Genomic DNA, 27,609 nt, shown 5'->3' with positions numbered 1-27,609 from the left:
GTCGCTGAGTGCTGCAGAGAGAATCTACATAATGTTACTCTAACAGTTCAGTAAAAATGGCATCAGTAAAAGGAGGTTTTCAAGAAAGAAGTTACCCCCTAAACACTGAGGGAGTGCAGCTGAGACAGTTTCTGTTAGTTTCATTTTGTTACATAAATCACCATTATTATTTCTTACTTACGATGTTAAAAGAGCAGGAGGATACTTGAAATAAAAGGCTGTGCATGCACAATACCCACACGAATAAATTCCAGTGATCCACCCCAGCACCAGACACGGTGCCCTTCCCTGGCCACTGAACTGAGCCCTCCCTTTAGAAGGAGTAGGGGAATTTATCACCAAATATACAGTATATTGTAATGGAATGATACCAGGAAACAATACGAATTGGAGTCTGAACGTGTCCTCTACGTCATGTTAATCTACTGCTTAACTCGGCAGAAAAGACAGTGAGGAAATAAAAGCTCAATTCACCCAGCCTGAGATCAAAACTGTCATGGCAATATTGGCAGGTTAGACCCTGATTCTTTAAATAGTACATTGCCTTTGTTAAACAAAAGTCATTCTTTTATTACATAATAGAGATTATAAATAAATGTAAAGTGTGCATGCAGTCAACTGCATATTATACAAGCAATATCTATGTTAATAATTGTTTTCTTTGGCAGGCCAGAATCCAGCTGGACATGCAATATTTACATATCAAAATCCTTGGTGTGTTCAAGTCATATTGGATGCAAGTGAAAATATATATGTATATATATTTACCGTATACACACACACATATATATGTATAAAGGTATATATACACCTCTGCATATATACTGTATACATATATACACATAGGTATATGCTAAAAGTGGATTTCATCTTTTTCTGATTCAGGTGATGCAGGCCTTGAAACACTAAAAATATCCTGACAGGGTATCTGGGGGGGCCGCTGGGGTGATAAATGAGACTTGGGGGAAGAGATCTGGGGTACGTTCTTTTCAGACAATATTTTTAAAATTTCTGCCACCTGTTTCTCAAGGGCAGCCATCCTACTGCTTAGCAGCTGGATATCTTCTTTGAGTTCGTGCTTGACTTCCTGCAGCGTGGTTTGTAAGGCCTGCTCAGGAATAGGGTAGAAAGGGTGCCGAGCATCAGCCTGAATGGGGCTGTGCTCCAGAGGGCTGCGAGTCTCACCAGCTTTATCCAAGCGAAGGTCACTTTTTGTTATTCCACTGTCACAAGAGTCTGTTTTCCTCAGTGGGTTTTTATTTACACCGTTCTCCGAGTCATTGCACTTGGGGTCGTCAGACAGCAACCCCATGGACTCAGCCTTCGTGACGTTGTTCCAGTCCTCCTTCTTCTCCTCGTGAGTCCCCATCGTGTTCTTCAGTCGAAGCCACCCTTTCCCATTCCCGTTTTTCATCCGCATGGGACTGTTTACTTTGAGACATTTTTGGTCCCCATTTCCATTTGGCTTGAGCTCCATCGCATCCCTGTTGTTCTGCTTCACGGCCTCACTGGTTTTCATGTAAGCCAGGGACGTCTGGATGGGGGTGATCTGAGACACGGTGACCACGCTGGTGCCTGTGATGGAGGCCCCGTTCTGCACGCTCCGGCTTTCCACCTGAAGCTGGTTCCTTTCCGGGTCGATGTGGGTTGAGCCTTGATTACGCATCTCCTTTTGCTGTTTGAATTTCTGGAAGAGTTTCCGCACAGGGTGGTCCACAGGGATGCTCAGCGTCACCTCGTTCTTCTGGCGCAGGCGCTCCTCTTCTTCCTTCTTGACATCGCTGATCTTCCGGAAGATGATCTATGGGGGATAAATCCACAACAGAGTCAGCACCCAAAGGACATCGCATATGGCGAACGTTACTGGGAGATGGGGAAACAGTATTGAGGGAACAGCCATTTCTCCTTCCTTTCTATCTTAATTTCTTGTAGTGAATTTAAATGGAGCTGATCACAACATAGCAACCTCAGATATATGCCACTGCATAGATAGGGTACATATATACACACACACACACACACACACACACACACTTTCTTAAAAGTGTAGATTAAAAATGGGTTTCACCTTTATTTTTGATGCAGAAGAAGGAGCCTTGAAGAACTACAAATATCCCGACACCAAGAGAAGGAAAGAAACTGAATAAAGAGAAGAAAGAAAGCGAGCAAGAACCCAAATACTGTGATACCTACCTACCCATTACACACGCTCATACCCGTTCCATCACTATCTTTAGTACAGACCAAAAGGAAACAGTAATTCAGTGGAGACTACACAGCTCTAAGTTTAATTCAACGCACATACGCTTCCAGAGACTGGAAAATCCAAATATGTTCAATACTTTCTAGCTTTGCTTATTGCTAGTTTTGTAGGAGTGGCTGGAGGGTGCAATTAGGTTCTCCGTGTGCCATGCTGTGTGGTTTCACACAGCAACACAAGCGTTTCCTGGAGAGTTTATATGTCTAATATGTGTGGGTGTACTGGGAGCACCATGGAGAAGCACCATAACAGGGGTGTGTGATTATAAAACCCAGCAATATCCACTGTTTCGCGATGCCGTGCTATTTTATGCTGCAGTTATTTCACCCTGCAGCATCTCTCAGGCCCCTGAAAAAAAGGAATCTGAGCCTCAAGCTGTGGAAGAATCCACAGAGTAAAAACCTTTCTGTTGATTTTATGCATGTTACTTATATGAAATTTTTTAAATTTTTTTATTTAGGTTCAACCAGTTTTCTTGAATGCAGGACTGAGGCAGGATAAGGAAGCTCTGGTTCTCTGGATGATGATACTAAAGTGAAAAGCAGCACGTGATTAAATGCAAATATGGACTGTGTAGGGATAGTGTTGGTAAGAAGAGTAAAAGAAAGCCCCTGCAATACACAAACAAAACTCTGTGACAGTCAGATGTAGGTTTTGAAGTATCCATTTGAGTATCCATATTTCAGTATCTATTTACTTTTTATAAAAAGGCTTCTCACACCTGTCCGTATTTGCAAAGAAATAGTTGCTTTCAAGTTTCACATCTTCAGAAGTCAGCAGAAGAGTGCCACGATGGCTACAGCTCCTTCCCTGTATGAATCTGGGATGAGCTGGACTTCAAAGCTTCGTTAGAGAGCTTTCAAATGCAGTAAATATAACCTTGTGTGCTGCTGATAGATGCAGCTGCTTATAATAATTTGGAAAGTTAACATGTTTATTAGAAGCCCAGTTTAAAAAAAAAACAAAACAAGAGAGAAACATGGAAGATACTTTCATCTGGCTCTTCTGACCTAGATGCAGCGACACATGCACTCATTTGGAAGCTCTCCTTCATTAGCGCCTACCCTCATGGAGCAACTCCCTCTCTCTCAGAGAAGCCACTGGGGACAGCAAATACATGCAAGAGACGTTGCCCTTGATTCAAAATTAAGTAATTGCATTTAATTGAAGCCACACTCTCTAAATGAAGATTCGGAAGGTGGGTTGTGTTGTTTTGTTTGTGCCTTTCTTTCCCTGGAGGGCAGCGTGGCACCTCTGGCAGATGACGGCACGCTGAAAGCAACCAGCTGCAAGGATGTGTCCCCAGGCTGTGTCTCAGAGAAGATGGCTGGTTCCTCCACTGACCTCCCTGTCCTGCTGTGCTGCTTTGCCCCATGTTGTGCCAGGCCAGAGTGGCTGGGTCCCTGAAAATATCTGGGGTGGGGAAAACATCCTCTACCCAATGTTTCCCTGCTCTCTGGCCATGACCCTACTTCACAGCTTGAGCAACCCCTGTCCCCCTGCCAGCTTGTGCCTGGCAGGTGGTTGGAGGCAGCCGGGGATGCTGCAAGGCAGGCAGCTGCCTGCAGTCTGGCAGGGGCTCACAGCACTCCCGTGTCCAGTGCAGCACTGAATGCGCTGTTGGGAGAGGCACGAGGTAACTTGGACAACTTCTGTCCTGCCACCTGTTTATAAAGACCAGAACGACAACAACAAAGACCGCAGCACCAGTTTTTGATTTCTCTCCAAACACTTGCACTTCACTGAAAACTACCCTCGGCTCCCTTTTTCCCCCAGTCTACTCTTGTTCTTTCATTTCTCCCTTTCTCCTCTCAGTTCAAAACTTTACCAGCCAGAGGTTATCTCCCTGCACAGAATACAATTACCTGTGACTTCTGCAGAAGAAAAGCCAAGACTTCACGAATTTGACACTGCCTGTACCTCATAATCCTGAAGTGGGCCCTTCTGAAAGCCAGGAAATCACTATGGGGTTTTTTGCCCCAGAACCACTTGGCCATATGTCACTTGGATGAGCCGAGCCCAGTGGCACAGGGATCTGAGCCCGAGGGCTGCCATGCCTCAGCACGGAGCCAACGCTTTGGGGAAAGCCGAACGCATCCCTGCTGCAGGGATGGGCGGCCAAAGTGATGAATGCCATCAGATTTGCAGTGCAAATCTGCTCCGGCCAAGTGAGACCAAGGACCCAGTAACCACTCACAGCTGTGGGCTTTTTCCCCACTTTATGCCCATGCAGTGGAGAAGACACACTCCCAAAGCCCTGCTGTCACCTCCACAGGAGGAGATGTTCCTTCAGCCTCTCGTAGGATGCAGGCAGGAGCCTGGAACAGCTCTTCAATAAATCCTTTCCTCTTTCTCTGCTTGGGACAGAAAGTGCTACACCCTGAAATGATTATGGGTAGCTACTTTGAAGAAGCCTGCTGCCCTCAGAATTAGTACAGAAAATGCCCAGGGACTCAGAAATCCAGGGGTTAGCTGGGGGTCAAGAATTCAGGACTAATCTACCTTGGTGGAGCAGTATTTCCAAGGGAGCAAAGGTGGGCTGATTCACAGCCCTGCACCCACCCTCTCCTCAGCTTTCTCATGAAACCTGGATGTGTTCACAGGTGTTTGTTATTTTCTTTTTCACTCTGAAATGCAAAACTGTGCAGACCGTCAAATCCCAGGTGACACTGTGAGATTACGGCACTTTGGAGACGAGGGTCTTGGTCCTCATTCACCCACTGAACTACTCTGTCACCACGAGGAAACCATTTCACTCCTGTGTCACCCCATGCAGACTGTCCCCTCTTCAGGACGTCCACCTTCAACCAAGAGAGTACTACTCCTAGCACAGCAGGGATCTAGTCTTGCGCAGGACTACTTGATATCATTAGAATACGTACAAGTACAAGAAAAGAAACATCCTCTTATACAGACAAAGAACTGGGGAAAAAATGAGACGTGAATTCTAGCAGTAATAGTTGTTTTTCATTACCAAGTTTTTCCATATTAGGAATTTTTTCATGTGGTTGGATTTAATCCACTTCTACAGTGGTTTAACCTAAACCAGAATAGGATTAAATGTGTTTACATGGAGACTTAATTCTATTAATGTCTAATAACTATTACTGGCTATTTTTCTCTATAAATAAGAACAGAAAAACACCTCATGCAATCTGACGTTCCTCAGCAAATTGGAGAGGCTTATTTGAAATCTTAAATTGGATGAGTTATTTCACTTGTCCCTGACCCTTTTCAGAGTGGTTACACATAGGCCTGTCCAAAGGTATGTCCCAGGAATAGACACAAACCCCAAAGGAGTTTATCAGAAGAAACTGAATTAACTGTGTGTACAGCACATCTCAAGGAGTAAAAAGCCATACCCCTGTGTCATGGCAAGTGCTAAATTCATTAATGTGATGGAGATTCAGTGTAGAACTTCATTTCCTTTATGGATGGGATTGTGAAAGACTGCCCTGTGTGACACAAATCCTGTCTCACGAGACCACATTCCTGTTTTTCTTGCTTTTAATGTATTTATTTTGGGAAGGAGGGGGAATGGAGGTGACATTAATTATTGAGCTGACAAAGGCTAAGCAGAAGATAACTGATGGTCAGCCCTGGGAACTGAAGTATTTGGGTTATCTATAAGGAGAAAACAGGAACTTGAAATTCTTCATTTGATCTTAACCCCAACCTCCTTTCCCTCCCCTCCATACCGAGAGGTAACTTGTCATAACTGTGAACTCAGCCCATCACCACTTCCAAAGAGGGACCTGACCAAAGGTACTGGCAATGGGTACGTTACTGCTGGAGCAGGTCCTGTGAGGTGCCAGCTTGTATAATCGAACCCAAATCCACGTGCAGACGAGGGCAGCAGCGATGAGAGGTCAGGGAGCCAGCTCAAGGCTGACACACGTACAAGTTCTCCCATCTACTGCTGAATTAATCAGTAAAGCTGTGGCCTTTCCAGATGCTTTGAAATGCATCCCTTGTCTGCTGTCTTTTTTTGTACCAGTACTGCGAAAATCATCCCTCCACGACTTTGCTCCATTCACAAAGGTCCCTTAATAAGTGACTCCAAGGAAGGTACATGAATGGATTAAAGAACTGGTGAAAGTCTTGAAGAATTACAGTAAGCTCATAAAAGTGGCAAATATTTGACCAGAGATCATCCTGTCCCATTCCTAGAACATCCCATGCTGTTGTTAGTGGCATTCAATACGTGCCTGCCCCTCACCACGGAAATTCAAAGAAATGTATAACAGTATAGCAAAAGGGCACGCCGTTGTCATGGTGATGACTACAGTGGGTGTGCATCGAGTCAGACAGAGGGAAAGCCACACAAAGCCATCAACGTAAAGATTTTCACAGTGACTAATAAACTCTGGGGACCCAAGCTGTGGCATCCTACAAATGTGGCTGATGGGCAAGGGATGCCGGAGTCCTGCAGCAAGGGGAGACCCTGTCCTTGACTCAGCTCATTGGGCGTTTCTGCAGCACCAAAAACTGGAACAGAAAGTAAACAGAACGTTTCAGTCCCCACAGCTACATACATCCATGTAGAGCAGAATGAGGAGCCCTGCCATGAGGCTGGACTAGGGCTGCAATCAGTAACCAACAGGTCACACTTATTAATGCACAGGCTAGGCTCATGTGGGTGGTGGTCACCTGTCAAAAATTTGTTCCAGAAGTAACTATCTTGTCTGTATTAATGTCTTGTAGAAGCCCCATCTCCCTCTCATCTGGTTACTCACAATCCAATGTATTTGTCCAGATCCCTGTATCTTTGTTCCCATTTAGTACAGTAACATTCTAGAAGGCACCTTAATTCAATATTGTGGCCCTGAAGACAACTACTCACTGTTCCCCTCCCCAGCAGCACTGAAAATGAGATCAGTTGAATGATCCAGGTTAATAAATTTGAAGAAATAAATAGGGCTCTTCTTAACCCGGACCACGCCAGTGACCCATCTGACAACACAGACCCACAGTTGTACTGGAAAACACTGCAGATGGAGCGAGTGGGATGAGTGGACGGAGCAAGTGGGAACTTTCCAAGCCGGCTGCGGGGATGGAGGCAGCGTGTTAGGGAAATGCACCCTCCCTTGGACCACACTGAAGAGCTGGCAGCTCCCAGCTCGCTTGCAGCTGGCTGAGACCCGCAGAACAGCTCCTTCACCAGCTTTCAGATCCCACCAGAGGGATTTGATCTGGTCCATGTCCTACGGGAATGTCTAATTCACATAAAAAGGGTCAGTGTCCTCACAAGGCGTGTTGGTCTTGGCACCCTTTTATATAGGTCCTTTTTCGGAAACAGGAGAGCTGTCTTCCATTGCCTCCTTGGCCTGAAAAGATTCAAGGCAAGTCCTTCACACAAGCTCAGCTGAAGCTGGCAAATGACTTTTAAAGTTTTTTATGATATAACCACTATAAGACAAATACTACAATCACATATACCTCGTTTTCTTTGGAAACAATGCTAAAAAACCCCAACAAATACAACTGGAAAAAATAAGGAAAGCTTAATTCACGCCTAGCCTGCACAACATAAAACAAACTTTTGTAAAGATGTTTGCAAAAAATACTATTAATTTTCACATCTTGGACTGCATTGTAGAAAAGTAATTGCCATTTTTCTTATGCTAATGAGAGGCGCCAATTTCTGTCAGATCCAGGATTTAGACACAGAATACCCCAACCCATGCAGTGCTCAGACAAGTGTGCTATTTTCCTGCTTCTAAGAACAAACTACAAAATACACCCAATTTCCAGAGCACAGACACTCAGAACAGAGTTCACCTATGAAGCCTGTGTCTGCATCTGAACTCATCCTCCAGGAACACTGCACAGTCAAGGGAGAGAAAAAAGCACTTGGAGGGTGTGACTCATTTCACCTGCAGCTAGATGGTAAAACAGGTCAGACAAGATGTACCCTGAAATGCCTGTTTGTCTCCTGTGTTTATAAAGGGAGCTTTCCGCATGTCCCTTGGATGCAGACATCCTCCACGTGATGGTGGGTAAGAAGTATCCAAACCCCTGGCTTTAGCAGTGCAAATGTCAGGGTTTGGTGCAGATTGTGTAAAAAGCCTTTCCGTAAAGCTTTTCTCTCTGTGTGTGTGTGTGTATTATACCCTTCATCTGACGCTATTTTTATTCCCCACAGCATGCTGGGGTATTGCCAGTTCCCGGCTGAGATGCGTTCTCCACACAGCCTCAGAGACCAGCCAGTCCTTCCAGATAAACACTATTATTTTAAAAGCTGCGGAGGGAGGACGAGCGACAACTGCACAGAATACCGTGCCAGATTGGCGGGTCCAAATGAGAGCTTGTGAAAAAACAGACTTTTTGTTTGCATGGAGCAATGGTAACAAACCACTAATAGGGAAGGTGAAGGCTCCCTGTTCTTACCTTGCTCTCTGGGAAAACCCTCCAGCAGTTGGTGGAGAACTGAGCCGGTCTCCCCACAGCTCCTGGGAAATTGGAACCCACCCGGGATGGCTGTGGCTGCTCCCGTACAACCACCCTTTTGCATTGCAAATCTCATCCTACTCCCAGATGTTGCAGGACTGATCCTGCTCAGATCTCTCCCAGCATCAGCACTGTGTGCTGCTAAGGACTGTCATCACCAGCAAACCCTTCCCAGGCCATTGCTTTGATGTGCTTACGTGAGTCTAGGATGCTTCATCCCTCAGTCCTTGAGGACTAACCCTCTCTAGATGCATTCTGTTGTCAAAACAGGACATATCTGGGACCCTTTTTTTTTATATTCTGAAGACTAGGCCAGTCAAGCCCAATTTCTCATGTGTAACCTTTGGTAAACAGGCTTGCTCCAAAACTGAAGTGTTTTTTAAACCTAGGCAGGTCACAGAGAACATGTTTCGCTATTACTACTTGTATGTTAAAAAGTTTTAAATCTTATTTTTTCAGATATTAATTTTTTTTTAATTAACTTTAAGATGTTAACAACTCTTCCGTTTAATTTACATGCATTAAAATGCACTTAAATTTAAAAAGTTAAACTATTGAAATAATGGACAGAAATGAATGAATAGGAAACTACCTCACACAAGCCCTTCTGTTTGCCATTAGGCAGAAACTGGAGCCCTGGGGCCTGGGCTAGCAGAGCTGTGAAATGCAGTTCAGTCTGATAGAAGAGCCACGGGCTATCTGTATTTGTCCTTCATCTGAAAGTCCAGCCTGTGAGCCTCACAGCAAGCCAGAGAAAACTCAACAGCCAGTGTTAATGCAAACCTTCCTTTGGGATGGATGTAAGAAGCTGCTGCCATGCACTGTGGAGGGACTCACTGTGTCTGGACTGGTTCCCTGCCTTGAAAACCTCTTTCTTTGCAGGTTTACTGCCCTTCCAAAACAGAGAGGGTGATGGCAGCATCGCCCACAAGATGCAATTCCAGCTCCTAACCCCAAGGGAGAGTCTGGAGTAATGCCTCCTCCTAGGTCAGGGCATGGCAAGGAGGTAGGAGCAGACAGCTAGGATAGGAAGACCAAGCCAGCAAGACCAGCAAACATCAGCAAAGGGCCAGAAAAGAGCACTGGCTCCGACCCAGCTTCCATTAACAGCTTTTCGGTATGGCTTATGCATGAAAGCAGCCTCCGACTGCAGTGTCCTGCACTGGCAGGAGTCTCTGCAACCGAGAAGCATGGTCAGAAACCCTCTACTGAATATGACAGTGACAAGAAACCTGGCAGAAATGGAAGGAAGCTGAAGCCACAGAAAGCGAGAGCCAACAGAGACTGAAGCCAGGGTGCCTCTTTCCAAATGCAAACTGCATTTAGGCTGCTTCACCTAATTTACTCCTGTAAATCTCTATGTCCTCTTAGTTCACTTTATCAATCTGCACTCTGAGGATGCAGAATAGATGGCCTGAAATGATGGCTTTATTGTTCTTCTGCTCTGTACACTCCTCAGATAGCTCTACTTTGATGTGAAATTCAACCTCAAAAACAAATTGCTCTAACAACTGTTTTAATTGCTCTCCAGTAAATTCTCCTTAATCCTCCTGTCCCAGGAACTGTTTTGTGTTAAACCATTGCTCCATCTGCGTGTGGGAGAGGAATCGCTGTCCTTGGCTGTGCAGTGAAAATGACTGACTGCTGAGCAATTAGTTAATCTCCGGGATAGGAATGTTTCACTAAACAGTCTTTCATGCTGGATTTTGGAAGAAAAGAAGATTTTTGTAGGTTAGTCTGTTGGCTGCTTGAAAGAAACAGTAAATAATAGCCTTTCTGCAAATTTCCATTGATCCTGACTTCACAGACATGGTAGCATGCAAAAGCAAATCTTGGTAGCAAGCACATTTTCATTTTTCTTTGGAGAAACTGTATTTGTGTAGTTTCCTCCTAAGCAATTATGGAATTGACTTGTAAGAGATGTGAAGATTTCCAATCCAAGTAACAGTGACGGCACTTCAAGGAAAGAAGAATTATTTCCATGATGTTGAAAAAGCCCTTTTAAGGGAAATTTAATGGCATTTTATGTGCAAGAAAGGGGTTAATCTTTTCATCATGGACTTAATAAAGATCTGTGTCCCCCAAGTTGCTCATCTAAAGAAAAAGCAGAGCACGTAGGGAGGGAGACACCCTTCAAAAGAATCCAACAACAGCCAATAACTGATTTCCCAGAGCCCAGAACTTCCATCACCTTGTAACTGCTTGCTCTGTGTTTTAGAAATTGGTTACTGTAGGTCAAATTATAATCTGGTTCTATTTTGTGTTTGCAATCAATTCACATGGCACCCAACTACTCTTGCAGAGAGACATCTGTGCATGCTGGCAGTCAATTAGGCTGATCTGCATTTGCGAACAAGCATGCATATTAAGAAGAGAGTGGTTGAGAGTTTGCCCCATCTACTTCATACTCGGTATGGATCTGAAGGCATCCTGTTTTACTTTAAAACATGTCTGGATTGAAGAAGAAAGAGAAGAGAAGCAGGCAGAGATCCAAGTCACATTTGTCACATCCCGAGAGCACCATGGCCCAACGCATACACCACCAGGCTGGGATTCAGGAGGATGGATTACTCTGCTGGCCTGACCTTTGGTCAAGTGGGAGGTCTTGTGCAAATCACACTGTCTCTTCATGTCCCCATCTCTCCCAGTGTAAGAGAGGATAATAACACTGCCCTCATTTCTCCAATCAATTGGAAATCCCTCTATCATTGCTAACTATTTATAACCGAGAGACTAGGATCCATGGCTGATAGCAGAGAGAGAGGTCACTGTTTTGGCCTGTTGCCAAAACTGGGACAGTTCATTAAAAACACAGCCATAAAAAAATTACACATAAGTGTTCTCAGGATTTCAACTCAAGATTAAGGGCCCAAGGCACTGCTGCACTGAGACGTCGAGGACAGTGCAAAACGGATGTACAATGCCACATGAAGTTCTTTCCTGATGCCCTGGTAATCAGTCAAACCTTGATTAAGGGTAGCATTGACACCTACTTTGCAAGGAAGGATCAGTCAAATCGCTCAGCTTGAGTGATGGGCATTGATTCTTCAAATGGTGTGATTACATGTTTAACTAAGCATGTGCTGAGCTAAGGAGTCAGATTTCCAAAAGAAATGCCAAAGCTGTATACTCTGTTTGCACAATTACACACATTCACACCAACCACAAAAGCATTTTTTGCATTTTTTAGCAGCTCAGCCTCTTGAATCAGGAGCTCTTCCGTTCTTCCAGTTGCCCAGACCTGAGCACCTCCTCCCCATACATTTGGCACTTAGAGAGCTCTCCTTCTCTTTGTACCCCAGGGAAAAACAACGCATGGATTTTCTGTTGCTGCAGGCTTAGCTGTTATATCTGATGCCTGCTGGGCTCTCTGTTTCTGCTTGGAAAGGGATGCTGAAGAAGGGCACTGTGGACCTTTGGCAGCGGGGAGCTTTGCTGTCATTTTTAAACAAGACTCTGGAATTGAAACTGGTCACTTCTTTTGCTGCTTTTTGCCCTCACTGTTTTCTCTTTGCTTTGCTTTAACTGAACAGCAGATGCCTTAGCATGTTGCAGAACAGCCAGATTCAGACCCATTTCTCCAACACTATCAAGGACAGCAAAACACACCTTCCACATGCAAAATTATTTAAAACAATAAACTAGAAAGGCTACTTCATTTATGAATTTATGGTATTTTTCAACCAGTGTCTATTGCTGGTTGGCCTAGTTTAGAGTCAGTCCATCACAGAGAGGAGTATTTTTTTGATCTGTGCGGCCTCAGAAGAGAGACTGAACTGTGACCATGATCCAAAGAGACACAGTCCCTCCTATGGGGCTCCTGTCACAACTTGGGACGATGAAACCCAGCTTTAGCCTCCTAATTCCTTTTCAGGACCCTAAATCCTACACTGAACTCAATACAAAGACTAAATTGGACTGGGAGCTGAAATCCTTTGTTGACTCAGGGCCTAATTTGTTTTCTGTACACAACACAGAGATGGTTAAACATGGGGAAATTGAGCAGAGAGCAATTTTGGGATAACTGTTGCAGTGTAACTATTACTGAGTAGTGTCTCATGGGGACCCCTGTTCCCTCTCACTGGTTAGGTTTATCCACTTTGGGATTTAAACTCATGCCTGCCTTCACTCCATAACAACTCTTCCATGAAAACAAGGCTAGCCTGGGTTGGTCATTCAGTGGGTGAGTGTCCTGGTTTCAGCTGGGATAGAGTTAACTGTCTTCCTAGTAGCTGGTACAGTGCTATGTTTTGAGTTCAGAGCGAAGAATGTTGATAACACTGATGTTTTCAGTTGTTGCTCAGTAGTGTTTAGACTAATGTCAAGGATTTTTCAGCTTCTCATGCCCAGCCAGTGAGAAAGCTGGAGGGGCACAAGAAGTTGGCACAGGACACAGCCAGGGCACCTGACCCAAACTGGCCAACGGTGTATTCCATACCATGTGACGTCCCATCCAGTACAGAAACGGGGAAGTGGGGGGCAGGGATTCGCCGCTCGGGGGACTGGCTGGGTGTCGGTCGGCGGGTGGTGAGCAATTGCACTGCGTATCATTTGTACATTCCAATCCTTTCATTATTGCTGTTGTCATTTTATTAGTGTTATCATTATCATTATTAGTTTCTTCTTTTCTGTTCTATTAAACCGTTCTTATCTCAACCCACGGGTTTTGCTTCTTCTCCCGATTTTCTCCCCCATCCCACTGGGTGGGGGGGAGTGAGTGAGCGGCTGCGTGGTGTTTAGTTGCTGGCTGGGGTTAAACCACGACAGTCCTTTTTGGCGCCCAACGTGGGGCACGAAGGGTTGAGATAACGACAAACCTGACCAGAGCTTGTTAAAACAAATTTGTTATAAGCATTCATTATATCGGTCTAATAGTTGCTGGTCATTATGTTGATTTATGTGTTCTTAGAGTTGTTGCTCTGGTTTTTAAAGTTCTGTTATGTATCACCTCGCTTGCTGTATGTAGTCCCTCTTCTGCTGCTTATCATCCGTGGGAGGTGGATTAAGGTTTTCGCTTTGATGTATTGTATAACACTGGTTTATGGTATGATAAAGTCGTCGGCTGTGGGATTAATCCGGTACTTGCACCCAGCATTGTCACCTTTATACTGTGGAAGCCATCTGTGGGAAACTATTAATAATTATACCATTTACCTTTCCTCCTTGGAAAACCAGTCTATGGGTGGGATACCTTTCTTCCCCTCTCCTTTCTCCTTCAGTCCAGTTACAATGGTGTTTGAGAATTTTGAAAAATTTGAATACTCTTGGGATGTTGGGACCAGCACGGTCCTAGCCCTACTGCTAGGAATTAGCATGCTTCTGAATGTGGTTCAGCTCTCATTTAAGGTTAAACAACTATTTAAGAAAATCACCCAGAGATCTGCCCCAAGGCTGGATAATTATGAGTGGCAGGGTGTGTGGGGTAGTATGGGCAAGTACCTAGAAAAGTGGGCACCTCCAGTGTTTTGGAAATTCACCCCTGAACAAGTGCAGAATCCAGAAGAACTAGTAAAATATTTGGAAAAGGTATGCTGTCACCCCGGCAGCTCCAGAGAGATACAAATTACTGCAACGTGCTGGGGCCTGGCCCATGCCTATCGAGCCCTGTTCGACACCACTCAGTACCCTCAAGGGGAAGAGAAGGTCTCTGGACCTAACAACAAAACGATGAGCACTGTGGCTATCCAAACCTCAGCGACAGGCACTGCAGCCCCTCCAGCCTCGGCAATGAGCACGGCAGCTACCCAAACCTCGGCAACGGGCACTGAGGTCCCTCCAGCCCCAGCAACGAGCACAGCAGCTACCCAAACCTTGGCAACAGACACTGCGGTTATCCAAGACCCGGCGAGCGGTACTGCAACTGAACCAGTGGACCAACCTGCACCAGTATCAGTTGCCCCCGTACAGAAAAAGAAATATACAAAAAAATCAGTTCGCTTAGCGAAGGATGAAGGCGAACCAGGGTCATCACAGGAACAGGAGGAAGAGGCAGAACCAGAGGTAATAACCCGGTCCCTATCCTTGAGTGAGCTGCGGGATATGCGAAAAGATTTTGGCCGCCGTATAGGTGAGCATATTATCACCTGGCTCCTCCGATGCTGGGACAATGGGGCTAATAGCTTGGAATTAGAAGGTAGGGAAGCCAAGCAGCTGGGATCGCTTGCCAGGGAAGGTGGCATTGACAAGGCAATTGGAAAAGGGACACAAGCCATCAGCCTCTGGAGGCGACTCCTGTCAAGTGTGAAGGAAAGGTACCCCTTTAAGGAAGATGTTATATGTCAATCAAGCAAGTGGACAACCATGGAAAAAGGTATCCAATATCTGAGGGAATTAGCTGTGCTAGAGACAATTCATCATGATCCGGACAACCCACAATTACCCAAAGATCCAGACGAAGTCCAATGCACACGACCCATGTGGCGGAAGTTTGTACGGAGCGCACCATCGTCCTATGCCAACTCACTGGCAATAATGACCTGGAAAGACGAAGAGGCACCGACAGTGGATGAAGTGGCTCGCCAACTCCGTCAATACGAAGAGAATCTCTCCTCCTCCCTACAAGCCTGCATTTCGGCTGTGGAGAAGCTGTCCGAGGATTTCCAGCAATTCAAAGAGGAGATGTCCTGTTGCCCACCTGTAAGGACCAATGTCTCAGCTATTAGGAGTGAGCGCTCCTCTGCCCAAGAGAAAGAATATAGAAGGTACACACCGCGAGGTGCCCTGTGGTTTTACTTATGTGATCATGGAGAGGACATGAGGAAATGGGATGGAAAACCTACCTCGGTCCTAAATGCACGGGTACGTGAGCTGCGAGGAAAAAACACCACAAAAGGGGATTCTACCAGGAAAAATGCCGCTCCGGTTTCCAAACAGAGTAGAAGGGCTGATCTTATTTCTGATCCTCTTGAAGGGACTTCTGAGCCAATTTTACGAGAAGTGAATACTGGATACTCTGACCAGAATTAGAGGGGCCCTGCCTCCAGCCAGGTGGAGGAAAGGGATAACCGGGTCTATTGGACTGTGTGGATTCGATGGCCTGGCACGTTAGACCCACAGGAGTATAAGGCTCTAGTAGACACCGGCGCACAGTGTACTTTAATGCCATCAAGTTATGAAGGGGCAGAACCCATTTCTATTTCTGGTGTGACAGGGGGATCCCAAGAGTTAACTGTATTGGAAGCTGAAGTAAGCCTAACTGGGAATGAATGGCAGAAACACCCCATTGTGACTGGTCCAGAGGCTCCGTGCATCCTTGGCATAGACTATCTCAGGAGAGGGTATTTTAAGGACCCAAAGGGGTATCGATGGGCTTTTGGTATAGCTGCCTTGGAGACGGAGGGCACGGAACAGCTGTCTACCCTGCCTGGTCTCTCTCAAGACCCTTCGATTGTGGGGTTGCTGAGGGTTGAAGAACAACAAGTACCAATTGCTACCACGACGGTGCACCGGCGGCAATATCGCACCAACCGAGACTCTCTGATTCCCATCCACAAGTTGATTCGCCAACTGGAGAGCCAAGGAGTGATCAGCAAAACTCGCTCACCTTTTAATAGTCCCATATGGCCCGTGCGAAAGTCTAATGGGGAGTGGAGACTAACAGTTGACTATCGTGGCCTGAATGAAGTTACGCCACCGCTGAGTGCTGCCGTTCCAGATATGCTAGAACTTCAATACGAACTAGAGTCAAAGGCAGCCAAGTGGTATGCTACAATTGACATTGCTAATGCGTTTTTCTCAATCCCTCTGGCAGCAGAGTGTCGTCCACAATTTGCCTTTACTTGGAGGGGTGTCCAGTACACTTGGAATCGACTGCCCCAGGGGTGGAAACACAGCCCCACCATTTGCCATGGACTAATCCAGACTGCACTGGAAAAAGGTGAAGCTCCGGAACACCTGCAATACATTGATGACATCATCGTATGGGGCAACACGGCAGAAGAAGTCTTTGAGAAAGGGAAGAAAATAATCCAAATCCTTCTGAAAGCCGGTTTTGCCATAAAAGAAGGTAAGGTCAAGGGACCTGCACGGGAGATCCAGTTTTTAGGAATAAAATGGCAAGATGGGCGTCGTCAGATCCCAATGGATGTGATTAACAAAATAGCAGCTATGTCTCCACCAACTAATAAAAAGGAAACACAGGCCTTCTTAGGTGTCGTGGGGTTTTGGAGAATGCATATTCCAAATTACAGTCTGATTGTAAGCCCTCTCTATCAAGTGACCCGAAAGAAGAATGATTTTCAATGGGGCCCTGAGCAACAACAAGCCTTTGAACAAATTAAACGGGAGATTGTTCACGCAGTAGCCCTTGGACCAGTCCGGACAGGACAAGATGTTAAAAATGTGCTCTATACTGCAGCTGGGGAGAATGGCCCTACCTGGAGCCTCTGGCAGAAAGCACCTGGGGAGACCCGAGGCCGACCCCTGGGGTTTTGGAGTCGGGGATACAGAGGATCCGAGGCTCGCTATACTCCAACTGAAAAGGAGATATTGGCAGCATATGAAGGAGTTCAAGCTGCCTCAGAAGTTGTTGGTACTGAAACACAGCTCCTCTTAGCACCCCGACTGCCAGTGCTGGGCTGGATGTTCAAAGGGAGGGTCTCCTCTACACATCACGCGACTGATGCCACGTGGAGTAAGTGGATTGCACTGATCACACAACGGGCTCGCATAGGAAACCCCAGTCGCCCAGGAATTTTGGAAGTGATCACGGACTGGCCAGAAGGCAAAGATTTTGGAATGTCGCCAGAGGAGGAGGTGGCACGTGCTGAAGAGGCCCCGCTGTATAATAAACTGCCAGAAAATGAGAGGCAATATGCCCTGTTCACTGACGGATCCTGTCGCATCGTGGGAAAGCATCGGAGGTGGAAAGCTGCCGTATGGAGTCCTACACGACAAGTTGCAGAAACTGCTGAAGGAGAAGGTGAATCGAGTCAGTTTGCAGAGGTGAAAGCCATCCAGCTAGCATTAGATATTGCTGAAAGAGAAAAGTGGCCAGTGCTCTATCTCTATACTGACTCATGGATGGTGGCAAATGCCCTGTGGGGCTGGCTACAGCAATGGAAGCAGAGCAACTGGCAGCGCAGAGGTAAACCCATCTGGGCTGCCGCACTGTGGCAAGATATTGCATCCCGGCTAGAGAATCTGGTTGTAAAAGTACGTCACGTAGATGCTCACATACCCAAGAGTCGGGCCACTGAAGAACATCAAAACAACCAACAGGTGGATCAGGCTGCCAAGATTGAAGTGGCTCAGGTGGACCTGGACTGGCAACATAAGGGTGAGCTATTTATGGCTCGGTGGGCCCATGATGCTTCAGGCCATCAGGGAAGAGATGCAACATATAGATGGGCTCGTGACCGAGGGGTGGACTTGACCATGGACACTATTGCACAGGTTATCCATGAATGTGAAACATGTGCTGCAATTAAGCAAGCCAAGCGGTTAAAGCCCCTGTGGTATGGAGGGCGATGGCTGAAATATAAATATGGAGAAGCCTGGCAGATTGACTATATCACACTCCCACAAACTCGCCAAGGCAAGCGCTATGTGCTCACGATGGTGGAAGCAACCACTGGATGGCTGGAAACATATTCTGTGCCCCATGCCACCGCCCGGAACACTATCCTGGGCCTAGAAAAGCAAGTCTTGTGGCGACATGGCACCCCAGAACGAATTGAGTCAGACAACGGGACTCATTTCCGAAACAACCTCATAGACACCTGGGCCAAAGAGCATGGCATTGAGTGGGTGTATCATATCCCCTATCATGCACCAGCCTCTGGGAAAATTGAGCGATACAATGGACTGTTAAAGACTACATTGAGAGCAATGGGGGGTGGAACTTTCAAACATTGGGATACACATTTAGCAAAAGCCACCTGGTTAGTCAACACCAGAGGATCTGCCAATCGGGGTGGCCCTGCCCAGTCGGAATTTTTACATACTGTAGAAGGGGATAAAGTCCCTGTAGTGCACATAAAAAATATGTTAGGGAAGACAGTCTGGATTACTCCTGCCTCAGGCAAAGGTAAACCCATTCGTGGGATTGCTTTTGCTCAAGGGCCTGGGTGCACTTGGTGGGTGATGCGAAAAGATGGGGAAGTCCGATGTGTGCCTCAAGGGGATTTAATTTTAGGTGAGAACAGCCAGAATTAAACTGTATATTAGTTGCTATATAACCCTGCTACTGTATATTATCCTTACTATAATTATGTGCTATATCCATAGTACTATAGTAAGAATCACTTAGATCAAGCAAGAAAAGAACTGTGATAAAACTGAGCAAAGCGCAGTAGTGATGGAACCAGAACTGACTCCAGCATGCAACAATCCAACGGTGCACACCATCCTCCTGCTGCGCCAAATGTCACCTGCTTGTCACACTGCACTGAAGCCCAATTCTGCTCTACCGACTGAGAGGACTTTGCACCATCCCTCCTGCCCAGAAAGACTGGTATGACAGATGGAGCCCAGAGTCGGAAACTAAATGAACTCAATGAACATTTTATGAACATGACCCATGAACTAAAGGAATGATATCTCTGTGTGTGTATACATATATATATATATCATTGCTCATATGTCTTAAAGGGATGGAAAAGTGATGATTGATCAGGATGTAACTAAAGGTATGGGAACTGTGCATGACGTCAATGGTATAGAATAAGGGGTGGATACTGTCCTGGTTTCAGCTGGGATAGAGTTAACTGTCTTCCTAGTAGCTGGTACAGTGCTATGTTTTGAGTTCAGAGCGAAGAATGTTGATAACACTGATGTTTTCAGTTGTTGCTCAGTAGTGTTTAGACTAATGTCAAGGATTTTTCAGCTTCTCATGCCCAGCCAGTGAGAAAGCTGGAGGGGCACAAGAAGTTGGCACAGGACACAGCCAGGGCACCTGACCCAAACTGGCCAACGGTGTATTCCATACCATGTGACGTCCCATCCAGTACAGAAACGGGGAAGTGGGGGGCAGGGATTCGCCGCTCGGGGGACTGGCTGGGTGTCGGTCGGCGGGTGGTGAGCAATTGCACTGCGTATCATTTGTACATTCCAATCCTTTCATTATTGCTGTTGTCATTTTATTAGTGTTATCATTATCATTATTAGTTTCTTCTTTTCTGTTCTATTAAACCGTTCTTATCTCAACCCACGGGTTTTGCTTCTTCTCCCGATTTTCTCCCCCATCCCACTGGGTGGGGGGGAGTGAGTGAGCGGCTGCGTGGTGTTTAGTTGCTGGCTGGGGTTAAACCACGACAGTGAGCAAACTAAATGGTTCCTCCTGCTCCCTGCCTCCTTCTACCAATCTCTCCTTCTTGCAGATGTGCTCTTGATGGAGAGTATCACGTACTCATCTCTCCTTCCCCTTTCCATTCCCCTTCCCCTTCTCTTCCTTACTGAAGCAGTTATTAGAGGGAGCAAAGGGCAGGGGAGATATTTCTTCACCTGGCACTAAGGCAGAGAGAAGAGCAGATTTCTAACACGCTTGCTGGACTTTCTTTCCTTCCATCTTGCAGATTTTTTTTGCTCTGTGTACCACAGAGCTCCTGCAAGAAGGGAAGCTGGGGTAGTTATAGAGACTGTGGTGGATTTCCAGCCCCTGGGAAAGAGAAGCCCTGCAGAAGGCTAAAAATCCAAGCTCAATAGACCCCAAATCTTTCACTGGATGTGGAGGAGAATCCCAGCAAAGACAGCCTCCACCCACCACAACAAAACCATCCCATGACTTTTAGAACTCCATACTGATGTAAATAGCTGGTGACTCATAGCACCAAGTGGTGCACCAAGACTGTGTTGCCACCACCAGTCCTGCCAGCACATCACCATTAGGTACCCTAGGGCTCAAGGGTTGAAGAGAGCTTCCCATTGCCTCCTAGCTCAGCTGTGGGGTGGTATGCTCGCTGTGAGACAGTGCCCCTTCAATGGGACAGCTTCCAACTAGATCGGGCAGGCTTGGTCCTTGCAAACTTGTATTGGCCATTGGATCAATATCTGCTATTGGCACTGGCCTAATGAAATGTCAGTAAGCGGCAGTGTCAATTGATTCAGGCTTTTCTGCGGTGCAGATGAGTTACGGTCTGTGCATTTTATTACAGAAGATTAAAAAAAAGAAACTCCTCAAAGAAAGCAGCCTTTGCTTTGCCCACTCCTAAAAGTGATATGCTTCTGAGCATAAATAGGCAAAGATAGTTCAAAGCCTTCAGATGACGGTGGGGTGGTTTGAGCTTGGGGCAGACTGCAGAAATGGTGTTCTCTGGGATGGAGAAAAGTGCCAGAAGACTTTTCAAGCTGCTCTTCAGCCTGATTTAACTTGCAACAGAAAATCAATCATCAATAATAATATGCATTACTAATCTACCATGCTTCTTTCCCTGTGTTGGAGAAAGTAGGATTCATGTTGCTGCCTCTTTTGCCAGATGCCAAAACCAGGGCACAGAGAGGTCATATATCACTTGCCCAGGGTCACTGACCTGCTTAGCGGATGAGTGAAGGGGACGGAACCAAGGTTTCCAGCCCAGAAGGAAAAACCATACCACAAAAAGATTAAACATATAATTATAAAGATATTTATTAAAGTAAAATAAAATTATTAATATAATAATGCACTTTCTTTTCACTACTGTCCAGTCTGGGAAATATAGTTCTGGATTTGAAATAGTTGGAAGGGCTCAACTGTAATTGCAGTTAATTGCTGAAATTAAATCCAGTCCAGGACAACTTTACTGCTGTTCAGGTTTGTGTTGGAAGAGGGGTGGGGAGGTGGGCAGTACTATATCTGTTTATTTAGTGAAAATTTTCAGAAGGTCTTGCTTTTATTCCAATGAAAAATGTCAAAATCTTCACATTTGGCTTCTGGCCAGCCCTACTTGTGACAGACCCAGTATTCCTGCATATCCCTAGCACAAAGCCACACAGAACATGGGCCCAGAGGATTTGCAGAATTCATGTTTTGTTCTCTGCGTTTTTGCCTCTTATGGGTTTCTGCCTGAAGACCAAATGGTCTCAATAAATGCCTAAGAGAGATTCTCCATTTACAAAGTAATACATCAGCAAAAGAACTGCAAATTGTTCCCCAAATGAACTATTCTCTCCTCTCTACTTTAAGTGGAAATTTAAATTAATTGGAATCATTATGGGTTTTTTTTTCCTTAAATATTACTGTACCAGACTATAAAGTGCCTGAAATTTAATCAGAAGTCTTCAGACCTGAAAAAGTGTTTTGCAACTGAAAGCTTGTTGATTTTTTTCCAGCTATATCCACTGGTCTAACAAAAGATAACACCCCTTGCTATCAGCCTTGCTTCTGACATTGAGGACATTCTACCTGGCTTTCAGAAACTTTGGTTTTATACAGAATGTGTTCTGTTTGTTCACTTCATCATTTTCAAGGTTTCGTTAATTTATTGAAAAGCTTTTATAACAGGAGCCGCAATTAAAACAATGCACTTCCAGTGCCATGGGATGTAGAACACCATCAGTTTTGTTTGGAAGTGATGAGTCAGAAATGAAGAAATAATTTTAAAGGGCAGAACATACGAACAACAGACCCAAACAAAAGGGACAATGGGCAACCTCTGTACCTTGAAGAGCCAAGGCAGCAAACTTTGTTGTATCTTTCCGTATTACAGCACAGAGAGGTAAAACATGCTGCTCTGTCACTGTCAGACATTCCTCACCTGAACCAGGTCTAATAATGCAGACTAGTTTAGTGGGGGGTGCCACTGACTCCGGATTCAAGCTAATTCAAAAACATGGTAGTATTCCTGAGTGGAGCAGATTTAGGCGAGTGGCTGGGCAGTCATTTGCTTGTTTCCTATTTGCTTCTAGATCCCAGTCAAGGACCTGATCTTTTAAATGCTCATGGGGCTGAAAATGAGGGCATGTCTACGCCACACCACAGCGAAGGGCACAAGGACGCCTATTGCAACATAGTAGTGTTCCCCCACAGAAATGTGGGATTAATTAGGCTCAGTTCAGAACTGCTTTAGTCTGGCTCTGCTGCTTTCAAGCCCAAAGCTCACACTGCGCCATGGTTCCGCTTTCAGCCAGCCAGCCATGCAAAAATTACCTCGGAGTTACTTCTTCTCCTTCTTGACACATAAATACAGTCTATTGTCGTATCAGAGAAGACTGAACCTGCCTGGACCAAATTCAGGGAAGTACTGCCAGTGCTCACTCTCTTTCTACAGATCTTTTGGATGAAACCCAAGCTCAAATGACCACTGGACGTATCTCTGTGCCTACCTTCCCCATAGGATGCCCTGTGAACAAAGCCACAGGGATGCTGCAAGGGAGAATGAGCTGGGGCAATTCAGCAACTCATATCTCTGCTCCTCAGCTCAAAGACACCAGCACAAAATCCACTGGCATTGTGACCTGGCAATTCTTTTAAATTGAAATCAAGACTCGGGAAAGATGAACATCTCTGGCAGATCATTCACTGACTGAAAGACAGGGACAGCCAACTGCATAATAGATGTGAAATAACTCAAGTTAAGCCATTGGGAAATCCCAATTTAACAGGAAAAAAGACCAAAAGGTTATTTAAACTTTTAATATCTACTTCATTTAACTATAGAAAGCTCTGTGCAATAATCTTAACAAGTATCCCTGGGATTCTTCAAGTGAAGCATCTCACCCAGCAAGAGCTAAAATTTTCCCAGTTGGCAGCGTGTGAGTAAGGAGTGCTGGCTGTTGAAACATACTGTAATTGCCTTTAATACGATCACAGCCGGTGCTTCATTGGGGAGGAACCCCTTAAGGAGAAAAAAGACCCAAGAATTAAGCATGCAACCATTGAAGAGCATCCAGACAAGAAGAAACATACTCTGAAGAGGATGTGCTACTTTCACCTAAGCATCTCTCTTTAGCCAAAAGTGGTTGGCATAGAGCTGTCACTGAGGGTACTTTAGCTCAAGAGACTGAAGGAATTAGAGTTTTTCAGATGCATCTGTAATTGTCAACAGAGCAGGGGCCTTCTATTTATGGCATAATCAAATGGAAAATCTTTAAAGAGCGAAGACCCCATTTCAATGATGTTGCTTATGTTTCCTTGTACCTGAATCTGCACCAGTGAAGAACTCTTTCTGGGGCAGAAAGTCAAGGAAAATCACCCACAGCCAGAAAAGCCTGGAGGAGGGTTATCCACCAACTAGCGAGCTTCCTACAACAGCATGGAAATACTGCATCAGCCCCATGAAACTTCACCACAAAGACAGTGTGCTGTTCCCCGAAGGTTACTTGTGCAGAAATGAAGTTGCTAATGATAGTCGTATCAGAGCCTCTTGCAGGCAAAACCAGTGGGTTGCCTATGTGACAAACACCCAGGGAGGATGAAGTGCTCTTCCTGTACCCAAAGGGACCATTAGATGTTTTTTCTAACGTCAGAAGATGTGACTGAGGAACTTGGCAAGTGGTGACTCTGCAGAGCTTTGTGTTTCTTTCTGAAGGGTATCAGCAAGAGGAAGAGACAGCACAAAAGAGTTAACTAGTGGGGTTATGGGGATGGGATAAACAGATGGTGTGGTGAAGAGCCATTTCCTTCCCATTTACATGCTGACTGCATTAAATCAATCCCTGGGCTTTCATGGCAATAAGCTAAGGCTCTGCTGGGGAGGATTTTAATGATCTGGCTATATCCTAGTTGTGGGTATCATTGTATTGTGTCCCAGCATTTAGTCTATTCTTGGGGAAAAGGTCCTTCAATTTTTTTCATGTGATTCTTGGTTGATCTTCCCTAATACCTGCATCACAGCCATCACCTCTTTTCTAGATGTGGATCTCTGTAAAGCTCATCAGCACTGTTTTATGTTCCTATCCATGTATTTAGGCACTGACACAGGATGCTCCTTAGGGGCTGAGCCTGCTGTTTTTGCAGCCTTAGCTTATCTCATTGCTCCAGACCCAAACAAATTAGTTTGTAATCCTCAGTATTGTGTACTTTCGCAAATCTGGCTTTAAAAGTGGTCAGAAATGACCTCCTCATGTAAAATTGGAGTCAGTCCAGTTGATTTGTCCCCTCTTCCTCTCTGGGGCCAGTAAAAAAATCCTATACCTGCACAAATAACAGGTCTTTGCAATCAATAACATTGATGATTCTGTATTTCCCCTCTTGTGACTATGCTGCACCCTGTTTACACACTGTTCGTATGCTTTCCACCACTCTCTGTGCACACACAATTAACAAAACACCAGCTGGTACAGGATAAACGCTGCTGCAAGGATGCAGAGAGACACCAGACAGAAGTACAGATCTCTACCTCTGGCTCTGTTACTTTTCATCTCAGATGCTGTGTTTGCTTCCCAGAGGTCCTTTTGACCTCTGAGACTTTGACTAAAGCATCCTCTCTCTTTTTGTCTGGTTTGATTTTTTTTCTGGTATCTGAAGAATCCAGCTAACCCTAAGCCTCCCACATGAGACAGCAGTTCTTCAGTCACCTTCTCCCAGTAAGGCCTTGTCCAGGCACTTCCAGGAGGCTGACTCTTTTCAGCGGGGTCCGTTGACATGCGGAAAACAGACTCCACTCCCCTTGCCTCACCGTCACCCACCTTAGATGCTAGAAGATGCCTACAGATGTGCAACTGTGCCAGATGTTCCACCCATGGGGCAGGGCTGATCCGTGGAGCAAGAGCATCTGCCCACAAGAAGGCTAGCAAGGCTAAAGAAGGCTGTTGGGGATTTTGCAAGGTCAATCTCTGTCCCAGCAGAGTCCTTATCTACCCTATTAGCAGCTATATCTGACACGTTGGACTGAATTTGAGCACAACTGGTCTGGGAGGAAACTCTTCATGGGACACGTTACTGATGGACCACAGGGCAAATAGTGCCGTGGTTCAAACTCTCCAGTAAATGCTTTAAGTTATGGCTGATGGTTCATGCGGATCAGTCAGGCATCTGTTTGGTACACTAATACATGGCTGTGTTGAGCTTGTAAATTATTATTCATGTACTTTTGTAGAACATCTTGAGGATATTGGCTAAGTCCTTTAATAAATGGAAGCAGGGACAATTAATAACACATGAAAAACATGCATGATACAGTTAATCCATTTATATTTCTACTGCAGCCTTCTTCGGCAGGAAAGTTAATACAGCCTGGGAGAAGGATAGGGGTCATTCATAACTGAGCTGCTCTGAACTACCAACAACTGCTCCATTTAAAAATGGATTTGCCTTAGACACATGATGGAGGTGGAAATTCATTACAATGGCAGGCAGTCAAGGAAGGCAGAGTTGGTGAAAATAGTGAGGCTAGGCACAGAAATTAAGTGCTGAGATGCCAGGATGCTCTGATAAGGTCAGAGACATGGAGAAGGAAAACTGGATGTCTGTGCACGGAGGGGCAAGCGATGGGCATGAATGGAAAAGCAAAGCTAATCTTAATAAAAATGCTACATTTCAGCTGACCGGTAGAAATATCCTGCTTAGAAACGGCTGTTCTTTGCTGCTGTCATCTACTGGTTGCTTAGGCCCCCATTTTCACATTTTCAAGGGAGTGCAAAGTGTTTTAGGCTTTCAGAAAAAGCCAAAGCCTGTTCCTGTGGTAACAGAAGTGCTGTCTGTAATAAAAAACAGAGGACAATGGACTGTTTCCTAAAGGCATTTGTACTCACAGAGCACGGAGAGGTACATCCCGCTGCGCTGGAGGTACAGTGACTGATGGAAATATTTAGATAGGAAGCACTATACAAAATCTTTTTGGCAGCTGAGACAAAGGAGTACTAATAAAATAATCTAAAATTCACCTAAAAGTCTGAGGGGAGGTCCCAAAGTTCAAAAAATCACTGACAGTTTAATTAAGGGAGTCAAGAGAACCAGAGACTTTTATAACTGCTTAGGCTATGCTCCTTTTTTTAACAGTAACTTACATCTGAAAACTATATTATATTTTTGTTATCTTTAGGAAGGGAAACAAATTAAGACTAAGGGCTGTAAAAACTGAGAAGTAAAAATATGAGGAAAAAACATGGATTAATAATATATATTGCTTCCTAAACACATGGAAGATTTTTGCCTTTCAGCAAGTTGCTCAAAAGTGCAATAATATGGGACTCAGCTTATTTCAGGTGCTTCCCAGAATCCCCCTGTCCCTCCTGACAGCTATGCCCACCTCTGGCATATATGTAAATCATCTACTCTCAAAATTGCTCCTCCAGACTTCCTTTGCATGGGACCTAAACTGAGGCAGCTTGCTAATCACAGTAACTGGCTGACAATTAAAAAAGGCACAGTCAATCAGCCATCATTAAGCTGGAAGTGACAGGCTGGGTTTTATTTTTAACTAAAACTAGTGGGATTCATGCAAACTTCCCCACAAAGTTTCTCTTGCACTTTGTGTACAATTTAATACTTTCCTACATGCACTGTTTCTTTGCTGTAGAAAGCAGCCCAAAAATAGCATTCAAAGTAAGGTAAATCTAGGATTTGCACGGCTGCAATGATTATCACATGCTGAACCAGCACGTTTGGGTATTGCATCGGTGAATTGTGTGCTGCAGAGCAATAGATGGATGGGTTTATACTTCTACAGAAAAGAAAGACCTTACACAGGGAGTTTTATTTAGCATTTTACAGGCTTACAGTATGTAACTGGTGAGGAGCCTTTTTGTGCAAGCCAAGGCAAAAACCTGTTCAGAGAGGGAGAGACAAGAATAAAATTAGTGCTCTCTCCAGCACAAAACAGCTGTGAAATTGTTACAGATCATTTCTAGATTGGTCAAAATTGATCCCATTTTGGGCAGAGCCAGAAAACTCCCACTGGGGTGAATGCTAAAGCTCTGCCTTCTCCTTTTGAAGCCTATGGGAATCCATTTATATGATCCCAATGAACAGGCAGAAGTTTTCTTTCCTCAGCCATGGCTTTTGGTGCATTGCGACTGGCATTCCCAGTCTTACAGAAGTA

General features: G+C 45.1%; 1 protein-coding gene across 1 annotated transcript in view; it reads right to left on the bottom strand.

The window, feature by feature from the left end:
* Positions 1 to 545: 545 nt before the first annotated feature.
* The window catches only part of KCNH5 (potassium voltage-gated channel subfamily H member 5), a 167,136-nt gene continuing 140,072 nt past the window's right edge, over positions 546 to 27,609 (bottom strand). The window contains exon 11 of the mRNA XM_052783445.1: positions 546 to 1,801. Within this exon, the coding sequence (XP_052639405.1) occupies positions 854 to 1,801 (948 nt within the window). The 3' untranslated portion in view covers positions 546 to 853. The remainder of the gene's footprint in view (positions 1,802 to 27,609) is intronic.

The sequence above is a fragment of the Harpia harpyja genome, chromosome 3 (assembly GCF_026419915.1).
Source record: "Harpia harpyja isolate bHarHar1 chromosome 3, bHarHar1 primary haplotype, whole genome shotgun sequence".
NCBI classification, from domain to species: Eukaryota; Metazoa; Chordata; class Aves; order Accipitriformes; family Accipitridae; genus Harpia; species Harpia harpyja.
The sequence above is the reverse complement of the archived record's forward strand: the minus strand, read 5'-3'. Positions and strand labels throughout refer to the sequence as shown.